General features: G+C 35.9%; 1 protein-coding gene across 1 annotated transcript in view; it reads left to right on the top strand.

The window, feature by feature from the left end:
* Window positions 1-5,975, top strand: part of PTPRC (protein tyrosine phosphatase, receptor type, C) — a 109,034-nt gene extending 103,059 nt beyond the window's left edge. Inside the window, exons 24-27 of the mRNA XM_012726777.1 lie at window positions 1,081-1,203; window positions 1,416-1,594; window positions 3,024-3,159; window positions 4,643-5,975. Coding sequence (XP_012582231.1) covers window positions 1,081-1,203; window positions 1,416-1,594; window positions 3,024-3,159; window positions 4,643-4,912 — 708 coding nt within the window. The 3' untranslated portion in view covers window positions 4,913-5,975. The remainder of the gene's footprint in view (window positions 1-1,080; window positions 1,204-1,415; window positions 1,595-3,023; window positions 3,160-4,642) is intronic.
* Window positions 5,976-12,070: the final 6,095 nt, after the last annotated feature.

Raw genomic sequence — 12,070 nt, 5'->3', positions numbered from 1 at the left:
GCAATAATGTTTTTCCACACTTTCCATTCTGGATACTTACTGAGTCTTAAAACACACCATTCACATTTTCAGCTCTGAGTCTTAATTTTCTGGCATTCATTTATCTAAACATGTCTTCCTTCCCTTTGTAAACCTACTTTACCTCAGTAAACATAAGTTCAAATAAAAATACTGTGACATATATTTGACCTTTTCCATAACACCTTGAGTTTGCAAAATTTCTCTGGCAGTAGGTTGTACTTAGCTTCAGTACTTAACATATGATCTAATTTGACATAGGTTAAAACTCTTTTTAATGAATGTCCTCATAAGCAAACAGTTATATTATGTGCCATTTTCCCCTCATTTCTTTATATAGGAAGATGACTTCTATTCATATATTGATGGGGTTTTTATTTAAAAAAAAAAAAAAAGCAGATTCCGAGCATTGAAAGTCAGAAATATTCTTGTTAACCTAAATTGTGAAAGCTAGGAAATAAAACTGAAAGGCCAGCAGGAATGTTGTCAGCAGTTATGGGATAGTAGTTGTTGGAGAACTATTTTCAAAGGGAAGAGACCTTTTATGATTCATTTATTCTTGAACCTGCACCTTCATTTAGATTTTGAGTCAACTTGTCTAGAGCTACTAGCAGTGCTCTTCACCTGGAGACAAATCTCCAAAGATTCAGTCTCCTTTAAAGACCTCTGTGGGAGAGAGTGACACAAGGTATTGCAGGAATCGTAACAGACTGCCATTCTAGCTTTAGGTTTAGAAGAGGTGAGGATAGGAATATGGAATGTGAGAGCTGCACCAGAGAGGGCAGAGCTGATCCTGTGATGTCCTGACCTCTTGATTATGCCTGCCTCCTCTGCATTTCACAGGGAAACACCATATATTTGTCGAGTAGATGTTCAACTGCTAGGGTAGATGTTAGCATTGTATGGACAGGTGCCAGTTTTAGAATGTAATATTTTCATTTTAACTGGAACAATGAAAGGGGAAAGAGATAGAGAGAGAGACAGACAGGTGTGAGGGTTCTGAATGCTTTAAGAAGCAAGCAAATACCTTAGAAGTTGTTGAGCCATGTTCACTCTACCTAGGAAGCCTGTGCTCAGTACTGGGGAGAAGGAAAGCAAAGATATGAAGATGTAGAAGTTGAAATGAAAAACACAAGTAAATCTCCAGCTTACACCCTTCGTGTATTCGAACTGAGACATTCCAAGGTATGTACACAATTTCTAGAATACATATCTGCTATATAATTTATCCAATAAAAATATAAATTCTCAGTGAGGGCAAAATAATTACATAATGCCTTCAGAATAAATCTTCAGTAATGATCACATTAGTGTACTTGTGAAGGAAACATGATAATCAAATTATAAAATGGGCTGAACTTCCCTGGAGTTAATGTTTCCTCCACTTCTGGTTTTAGAGAAAAGAATGTCGAACTGTGCACCAGTACCAGTTTCACAATTGGAATGTGGAAGAGCTTCCTGCAGAACCCAAAGAATTAATCTCTATGATTCAGGTTCTCAAACAAGAACTTCCCAAGAAGAATCCCACTGAAGGGACTAAGTATCACAAGAACGTGCCTCTTCTTATTCATTGCAGGTACGTGGGGTTTGATAAAATGTTCTCTAAAAATCGCAGAAATACTTGACGTCATGGTTCCACTTACTGTTAAATTCTATTTATCCTGATATATAAAACACACAGCTCAGTGAAAGTCCCTTATGAAGTCCCTCTTAATTTTTCTTACAAGTGTAAATATTCTTGAACTATCATATAAATGATCACATTATAATGGAAGAATTTTAGACTGTGTATTCCTTAGTTTCGTTTCATGTCATCTTTGATTCCCTGTTGCCTAAATTTGAACCTGGAATGTTATATGTCCTGAGTAAGTTAATGAACGGTTGTAAATATTCATGAACAGATAGATGGACAGGTATTATAATTGCTCATGCTATATTGGTCCATTCTATTAGTTGTTGACAGAATACAGGGGACTGAATGCTTGGCCTTTAATAAACCTGTCTTCAATTACATATTAACTAAATTCTTAGTGCTTAGCAACTTTTATATGAAAAGCAGTAGTTGATTTATAAACTGACTCAAAGGAAAAAGATTTTAATAATTACATAATAATACTTGATTTTTTTATTAATTTCTATAATTCAGAACCTTAAGTTTGATTTGTGATAGGAAATTCATATCCAACCTGATTAAGAGATGTTGAAAGAAAGGTGTTAATATAAATGTTTGTGTTAAAAAAAATTAAAGTAAATGAGAAATAAAAATGATGAAATAAATGTAAATCTAGTGAAGCACTTTTAGAATGGTTCAGTAATCCTCATTATTATCGTTGTTGTTGCTATAATTGCATACACAGAATCAAGTTCTTACAGATATTGTACTTCTACGTATTTGAGTTTTCAATAGTAAAAAATATATCTGAGGAAAAATGCTGAAGAAGGAAGGTTTAAGTTTTAAGACTATTTATTCCAATTTGGTTGACTACCTAATATAATTTCTCTAGATAATCCTGTTAATAACACTTTTTTAAAGTCGAATTTTATACATAAAGCATATCTCCAGTTTTTGAATCTTTGGGTGCCTTTTTTTAAAATGAGTAATTCCTCAAGGTATTTTTTCTATTGATGCAGAAATACAGTCATTTTCAAAGAGCAGGAGAAAGCCAGAAGAAACAAGTAACATACTAGTAATTTAGTAATTTATAACATATCAGGTCCAGTATTTGTTTTCATCCATTTCTGCCCATGACTTTATCTATCCTAAATCATGGTGTCCTCATCTATAAAGTTGGCACTAGGATATTTATTTTAACAATTTCAAATGTAAATATTTAAATGTACTATAATCTGTAAAGTACTAACCAGAAAAAGTATATTTTTAAAGCGCAAACTAATTACAGTAAACATGAAGTGAATACTATAGTCTCCATCTCTTTCAATCTTAGTTCTATTACAATATCACTTTCTCCATAAAATGTAGAACTATCTTTTTAAATCATTTTTAGGGATGGAGCTAATCAAACAGGAATATTTTGTGCTTTGTTAAATCTCTTGGAAAGTGCAGCAACAGAAGAGGTGATTGATGTGTTTCAAGTGGTAAAATCTCTACGCAAAGCAAGGCCAGGAATGGTGTCCACATTTGTAAGTACAATTCATTATTACTCTTAATATATTTTGTAATTTTACTTGAATAATCTCTGTATCCCCTTTCCTCTCACCCTCCTTTCCTTCATTTCTGTTAATTTTTCTATTCATTTTTGATCTTCTATTTTACTTGATAATTCACATTATATTATCAGTCCAAATAGGAGATCTAATTAAGAGTTCGCCAGTTGAAGAGTTCTGTTCATTTAAGGCTTAACCATTCTGGACCAAACTTCTGCCATTGATGTGTCCATTGTAGTTTGGCTGGACTGAAATAACAGCAGCTGCCAATAGACTGACAGCTGCCTAGCATTTAGCTGTGGCAGTAGGGTTAAATGAGTCCCCCATCTCTCCTCATGTTTCTTCCAGAGGCCTCCCTGGTGGCATATGGGTTAAAGGCTCAGCACTATCAAGCTATCACTAGCCACTGGGGCATGAGTTCAGTCCCCTGGGGCATGAGTTCAGTCCCCAGCCAGGGAGCTAACCCACTTGTTCCCCTGCTGCTCCCCTCAGCAGTACATTTCAGTAGATTCTCCTGTTTCTGCTCCCCTCTCTGTCTGGTGAATCCTTTAACTCTCCTACCCCCACACTTCTGGGCCTATACCCCAGTTCTTGTATGCATTAAAAAATGATTTTTTTAAAGAAGATTCATCCAGGTGTATTTATATAATGCCCCAGAGGTCTAAAAGGGAGATCAGCAGTATACAAGCTCTCTTGAGACCCAGACTTAGTACTGGCAAGACGTATGTCCCTCTGCATTTATTACCTAACAGGTCACCTGGCCATTCCAGATGCAAAGTATGTGGACATACACTCTACCTCTTGTTGAAAGGTTCTGGAGAGTTACATTGCAAAGAGACATGAACACAGAGAACAAAAGTATGAAAAATTTTTGTAGTCAGTCCACATTTATTCTCTGTAAGTGGTAGCAACCATAAACAAAAGTTGCATTTACTCAATAGTGACAAAAACTTCTCTCACTCAAATATGTGCAACTTCATGATACTGAGTTTGCATAGATTGATTTTGAAAGTGTATTGAGTGCCTACTGTGTGCCCTCGTCACTAAGAGACTTGATGTTTAATATGAGAAAAAAGCAAATGTTATTAAATAATGTAATAGGTAACATGACAAAGAAATTCCAGCACATAAATGAGGACACTTATTTGAATCTATAGGGTTCAGGCAGCTCTTGCTTTGATACTTAAATGATGTGTAGGCATTTGCCAAGAGAATAAGCACAGGAGGTGGCTTTATAGGAGCAGGCATGGGAATGAGACACCACATGGCCTGGAAGAGAAATGAGCACTAGTTGAGTGTTGATATAAAGTAATCATTGAAGAACCCTGACAGACAGTCCTTTAGAACTGTAAGCCACTCTTTTCTTCAGGACTTCCACAATTAAATGATTAGTTATTAATCATCTGATATAAAAATAGTGACATAAATTCTTTAATGTCTTGATTCTTTTATTCACTAGGAGCAATATCAATTCCTATATGAAATCATGGCTAGCATCTATCCTGCCCAGAATGGACAAGTAAAGAAAGACAACCAAGGAGACAAAATTGAATTTGAAAATGAAGTGGACAAAGCAAAACAGGATGCTAATTGTGTCAATCTAGTTGCCCTAGATAAACCCCAAGAAGGAAACAAAGAAGATGAAGTTCCCAAACCAACCAATGTCACTGAGGAGCTAGAACAATCTGCTAATGGTCCAGCAAGTCCAGCTTTAACACAGAGTACATAGAAAAAGACAAAATTGGGGCAATTCAGAAACTCACCTAGCAAGTATTTCTATTTTTCTAGAAATAGATGGTAAAATAGTTACATAGTAGATTAATCAAATGCACTGGACCAGTACTTTGGGGGAAGTGTCTGATTTACTAGAAACAAATATTTAAGATGGTTTTGCTAAAACATTTGTACAGTCTTGTGCTTTTTTTTTTTTTAATTTTATCTATCAGCCACAAAAGGCATCTTCTTTGTACTCTTGCGTGTGTGTGTGTGTGTGCATGTGTGCGTGACAGGTAGAAAGAGAGGAAGGCTGAATTCAAGTGAATCTAAATGCTCTTGAGAATGCCTTTTTTGTCTTTTTACAAAGAACATATTTTATACTGGAAGATTAATTTAGCTTAAAAAAACTATCTTTAAAAAATCATGAATTCTATGTGGAATAGGTAAAAGAATAACTGCTATATTTCTAGAATGTTCCAAGAAGTCCGCCTTGCTCTACTCACATTATGATTTACTATTTTACTTCTAGAAATAGATATATAAGTTGTGTGTATGTGTGTGTGTAGTTACCACAAGTAGGTCAGCTAAATTAAGTTTTAAAAACCTTAGAGTCCAGATGTTAGCATTTAGTCCAATATTTTTTCAAGCTTATTTAATCTAATTTAAAATTTTAAGCAAGGCTATCTTGCTATCTTCTCATAGTGTCTACGGTTTTTCAGCATGGATATTCTCTGCACTGTATGTAAAATTCATTTCTTGGTACTTTTAACAAAAAGTTGTATGTCTCTGACAACCAAACTTAAATAAATATCTTTAAATAAATCCAACATATATTAAATTCATAGGCTAAAAATAAAATAATTAAAATGTATTTGTGCTAAGTATTAACACATGATACCTAATATACTTGTTGTTACGGAGCTCAGCATTGATAAGAGAAATATCCTATTGCATATGTGTATTTTCCATGTGTATTTTCCATGTTAAAGTTTATCCTTGACTTTCATTGAAGTGTACTTACTTTGTATTTTTCAAATGCTTAGACTGCTTTTACCAGGTGTTATCAATAATCATAATAAAATTTACTCTTATCTTTTCTTGTACAAATTTTAAGTGTTACAAATTCATAGAAATTAAAACATAGGTTTGCATTTGAACATTTGCAGAACAATTTTATAGGTCTCACTTGAAAAAAAAATCCATAGTTTAATAATGGTTTAGGGTATAGAAAAATTTCAAGGAATATTGTATTTTTCAAATAAACAAATGAACAAAACTCCTTTTGGAGTATTCAGATTATTATATTAGTCACACACTACCTTTAGGTTGGTTTGATTTTCTATTATTTCACTCTCCTGACTGACTTTAAATGTCTTAACAACACATCATCAATTGTTTGCTAGTCAACTTATATTTACCCTGTGGTATTTCTGCTAATTTTTTTTTATTATTACACATGTAAAATTAGCAATTAAATCTTCCATTATCAGAGAGTGCTTTGTCACTGACATATGAAAACAAGTACATTTTAGAATGAAGCATTAGTTTTTATTTAATATTGAATTAGCCACTATCTTGTGACTTATTAATGAGAAAAGGGCAACTGGGAATTATCAATTTATAGGCAGCAGAAAGAACGAAAACGTTCTTTTACTTCTCTCTTTAATCACTGAGACTCTGCTTCACTTTCTCCAACTGAAATACAAGTAGTTACCATTACTCTTTTAACACGCTTAGTTAAAAGGTTCTTTCCTCAGGTTCATAGACTAGTGTGACGAGTCTGTTTTCTTTGTGAATGGCTTCAAAGTACAACAGCAAGATTTAAAATTTTAAGTATTCTACAAGTAAGGTTTTGCTTCAGGAACCTTCAGAGTTCCAGCTGCAAATGACATCTTCCAAATGTAGACGGTGAGTTTTAAATATGTAATTTCAGCTTGACTCTGTCCTTTCAAGATGCAAAATAAGGACTTAGAAAATAGAGGCTGTTAATTTATATTACTTCGATAGTTTAAGAAAGTGAGCTGAAAACAAAATAAGCCAAAAAATGTTTGTCAGTAATAAAGCCTGATCCATATAGAGTTTTTAATTGGCAGAAAGCAAATAAGCTGTTTTTCTTTTAGAGGTTATTTATTTTGGGTACCAGCATTCACTGGGAATAAAGGATGCTAAATAATGTTAAATTCAGTTCCCAAGAATTTTCACTCACTACCAAATATTTGCCCACAATGGGTAAGAGATTAACTGAATATCTTTGCAAGCTTAAGCTTCTATTTAGAATTCTAAAGCTTGTACAGTGAGATTTTCATAGCTATTTTTATTTTTTCCCTCTTGACACATTGGATGTGAAGCTTTGTATTTATTACATTCCTTAACTTAGAAAGATCTTGATTCTTAATAGACACCAAAGATTTGTTAGGAATGTCCTCACAACATTATATGAGGTCTAAATAAATGGGTGGTAATTGCCCTGGCTAATTGCAGCATGTTTCTTCCTATGAAGACTTTCAAATGAACATCTAAGGAAAGAATATCTGTGAAAACTAGTGAAGGCTATGCTTTTGTTTTCTCTCCTACAGGTTTTACAACTGGAACAGTCTGAAGGCTCTTCAAAAAAGGCACATTCAGAATTGGTCTTTTCCATTCCTATTTCAGGTGACAGAATTTCTAATGCTAACAGTCCAATTTTGTAAACATCTTTCTCTTTGCACTTTCCTGGTAAATACATTTTTTTTTTTTTTGGTGCAGTACTAGCTCAACCAAAGAATACAAAAACAATCTAAATTTATTTTCTGTTTTGTCTTACCTGACAATTAAGAAAACAAAAGCACATGTAATAAATATTCTCATCAATGCCGTACAACATAGTAACAGTAAGCAACACAGTAAGCTTAGCTGAGCTCACAACATTGAAGCTATTACACAACTAATAAATACACTGTTAAACATCCATGGGAAAAGATTGTTCTCATAAAATATAAACCTCATCACTAAAGTGAGTGCCAGGAAATTAAACACAATATGTCATTGTTCCATTGCCCCAATCAGAACAAGTTACTACTATTTGCATCACATTTCAGTATGTATGTCAGGGGACCTATCAGTCAGTACATTAAACAAGGTAAAGGGTAAAAGGACACCATAAACTGCAATGGTGGTCATTGACTTGCTTTGTTGAATGAGTCCAAGGAAGCTTGGTTGTTTTGGCTTAAGGTGTCAGAACTGTTTTTCTATAAAGCAAATGCATCCCCCTAGGGGGGGAAAATCCTGATTTTCAAAAAATTCACATGCACCCTTTACCAAAGTAAAAATGGAAACTCTCAGACATATTTAATTTTCAAAAAAAGGGGGGAACTTGTTCATCTAACCATCTCTCTCACACATAAAAGGCAAATCAGATCATAGAGGCCGATGACCAGTCATAAATAAAAATATTATCAAAATTTTACAGGCTAGAACCTTCTGTGACTTTTCACATACTATCTGTGAAGATGTAGCATGAAGGGAAAGAATCTGTCATCAGATTGTTGATAGAATCTGTCCCCCACCTGCTAACAGGCTCACCATGGGGTTTTCCTTGTGATGTATTTATATAATTGTACTAGGAATTCTACTGATAAGCAATAATTGAGATTTTTCATTAATTTAGATAATTTTATTCTTCATGAATAATATTTCATGAGTTATTATTTTTTAAGTCATAAAACAGAAGAGAAAGGCATTATTATATGTATAACATTGATATGTAGCAAATGTCTTTACAAAGGAACTTCCATTTATATTCAATCATTTGCGTCCAATGCATCAACAACCTGAAGAGAAGGCTGGAAAACAAAAGATATGTGGAAGGTTTAAAAACAAAAGTTTGGGGCATCCCTGATGATGCAGGGATCACGCTATCACCAGCCACTGCAACATGAGTTCAATCTCCAGCCAGGGAGCTGACCTCAAGGTACAGCAAACCTCTCCTGTCTACCCTTTACTACCCTCAGCAATGTTGTTCTATAGATCGGTCTATTTTACTCCCCACTCTGTCTCTGGTGAATCCTCTTATCCCCACCCCCTAAACCTCTGGCCTATACCCCAGTTCTAGTATGTATAAACAAATAAAAATAAATACATATATTTTAATTTCTGAGTGCCAGTTAGGTGCCAGCTCTGTATTGTATGCCAGATATGACAATATTGTTCACTGAGGTGTTTAATTTTTTTATGCTCAAGTTTCATAATAAAGAGACTGTCTAGTCTACAGTGAAGGTTAAACATACAAATTTAGTCCCATGTTCATGACAGCTCTATTCACAATACACAAAACATGGAAGACATCTCAGTACCCACAAATAGGCTAATGAAGAAAATATGGTTTATTTATATGTAAAGGAAGATTATTCAGCCATAAAAAGAAGGAAATGTTGCTATTTGTGCCCTTGAGGGCATTATGCTAAGTGAAATAAGTCAGAGAAAGACAACTACTATGTGATCTGACTTTGTATATGTATATAAATGGACTTTGCCAAACAGGTGAAAGGAGTCAAGAGGTAAGTTTCCAGTTACAAAAATCACCCCTGGGATGTCCTGTATAGAAAGTGGCTATAGTTAATGACTGTGCTGGATATTTGAAAGTTGCTAAGAAAGTAGACCTTAAAAATTCTATCAGAAGAAAAAAGTACATGTTTAATGAGGGGTGCTAACTCACATACTGTGATTATGTTCACTAGTTTATGTATTGCTGCATAGACTTCCTAACCAGTGCCCTAGTGATCCTATATATTTTTTAAAGCTGTCAATTATAATTTTGATTGAATTTTAGAACAGGAAATTTATGAATTAGCAGAATAAACTCTGACCATTGAATCATATTCCCTCTGTAGGATTATTCATTAAGTGGAAACTTGGCAATTTATTGTGTTACAGCCCAAAAGAAATCCTTTGTCCCTTTGGAATTGGTAGTAACACCAGAGAAATGTGATTGTTGAAGGGACTACCTGCTCGGAAAGACAAAACATCTTGCCTCCCTCCTGGACTGGCCAGAGGTAGACTGACCACCGTTGTTAAGCGGGTTGTGGGAACTTCACAAGGCCTGGAATGGCAGGTGGTATAGAAAAGGTTAACAATCCTTTCAGCAAACCAAGAACAATGAAAAGTCCCACAATGGAATGAATGCTTTCCCATAGGGCACTACATTTTGATACTCCTTGTCCACCTATGTTTATGCAGATATTGTCTCTTTTCCATAATAAGCTTGTCCCTTCCAAATGCACCCTATAAAAGCCATTCCACTGTTAGTGTCTTTCTAGCTAGGTAGCATTATATGTGGTTATTTAGGAACTAGGGCTTTCATTTAGTGATTTTGTTCTGTTCTGTATCCATAGAGTCATTTGCATCCAGCCAAAGGATGGGGAAGGAGAAAACAGGACGAGATGTGGGAGGTTTATTAGCATACTTTTCTTCTGTCCCTATTCCAGTGGATAGAACTACATCATGCATCCAGCTACAAGGGAGGCCAGTGAATGTAATCTCATTGTATGATCTGAAGAGTACACATGTTCAGAGAAACATCTGCATATTGTGCAGTTTTATTCCTTTACTCTTCCATTTTAAATTCTAAAATTCAAGGGGGCCTCTGTTAGCACAAGGGTTAAAGACAGTGCTGTCAAGCTACTAATAGCCTCTGTGACATAAGTTCCATCCCTGGCTAGCCAGGAAGCTAACCCACTGGGCACAGAAGACTTTTCCTGTCTTGCACCCCGCTCCCCTAGCAGTGTTGCTGCTCCCAACTCTCTGGTGACTCCTCTCCCTCACACCTCTAGTCTGTACCCCAGTTCTTGTATGCATAAATAAATCAATCTTTAAAATTCAGGGATTTTTTTCCCCATTTATTAGTACTGTTGGGGTGATGCTGTTTACTTTTAAACCTCTAAAGTAGTTAAATATCTCTTGCTCATAATAAAACTTTCTTGCATATTTGGTCATAGTACAAAGCTTATCAAACCTTTGAAGAGATAGATAAAAGACTGAAGTGTTGGCAAGGGTGAGGTGAAATATGTACTCGCACTCATTTAGTTACAGGGCACCCCAATGTGAATTGGATTGCCTGTCAGTGGATCCTCACCCACGCGCTTAAGATTCAGTCATACTGCTGACACACACAGCAGGGGGAAAGAGAGTTAAATACAAGTTAACTAGAATGTTCTACCAGTTCTGCTGACTTGGACTCCAACAGCACACTGAAAACCGATGGAAAGCCAAACGACCAGCCGCGAACCACCAGGCCAAGAGACCCTAGAGCCCACATGTGCGGTTTTATCCCAACCTGGCTGCTCAGCTCTGCCTCAAGTCCCAGCGTGCTTCTCCTTGGTATTGATGGGATTTGTTGTTCCAGTATCTGGAGTGGGGGCAGAGTCCATGAAACCTGTATCTGTTACAGTTTCTGAGAAAATAATATATGAATATCTGTTCTGCAGAGGATTGTGAATTTAGAACATTTAGCTGTTTGCTATAGTATTCCTATTTTCAAGAAATGACCTAAGGAAATGCTTTGTAATACAGGTAAAACTTGTACAAATGTTTACAGGTAGACACTTTATAGTAACAAACAATTGGAAACTATCTAAATGAAAACCCTATGCAGCGATTAGATAAATTACAGTGTATATATAAATGAAATGTAGCAATTAGAGGGTGGGTCTTACATGCAGGACAGAGGAATGATGGGGGTGCGATTGGGAGGACAAGGGGAAAAGACTACGCACAGAAAACAGCAGACTCACACGGTCTTCTTGCAAGGAAGGGCGATTTGGACAAAGTTGGAATGGGTGAGGAGAGCAAGGAGACAGTCTCCACAACTATTCTGTCTTTATTGGGCAGGGGTCGGTTTGTTGAGGCATCTGTGGTCTCTACTAAATAATCTTGAACAAGTGTTTAAATGTAAACAGACGCGGTTTGTCTTTTTAATGGATTCCGGAACATTCCCTTGACACCCTTTTTTCGACAAGACCCGGGATATTTGCAAACTGAAATTCAAATTTCAGTTTGAATTTCCAAAATATCTTGTAGCTGTAGAGAGGGAATGCCCAGGCCGCCTCCAGCAGGTCCAGGTGCGTCCCGCCCCGCCCACCGTCGCCCGGAGCCGCACCTGGGCCGCGCCCCGCTGGCCGCGCATGCGCACTCTGCC

This window comes from Condylura cristata, unplaced genomic scaffold (genome assembly GCF_000260355.1).
Source record: "Condylura cristata isolate star-nosed mole 26May11 unplaced genomic scaffold, ConCri1.0 scaffold00018, whole genome shotgun sequence".
NCBI classification, from domain to species: domain Eukaryota; kingdom Metazoa; phylum Chordata; class Mammalia; order Eulipotyphla; family Talpidae; genus Condylura; species Condylura cristata.
This window is presented reverse-complemented; position numbering and strand designations above follow the sequence as displayed.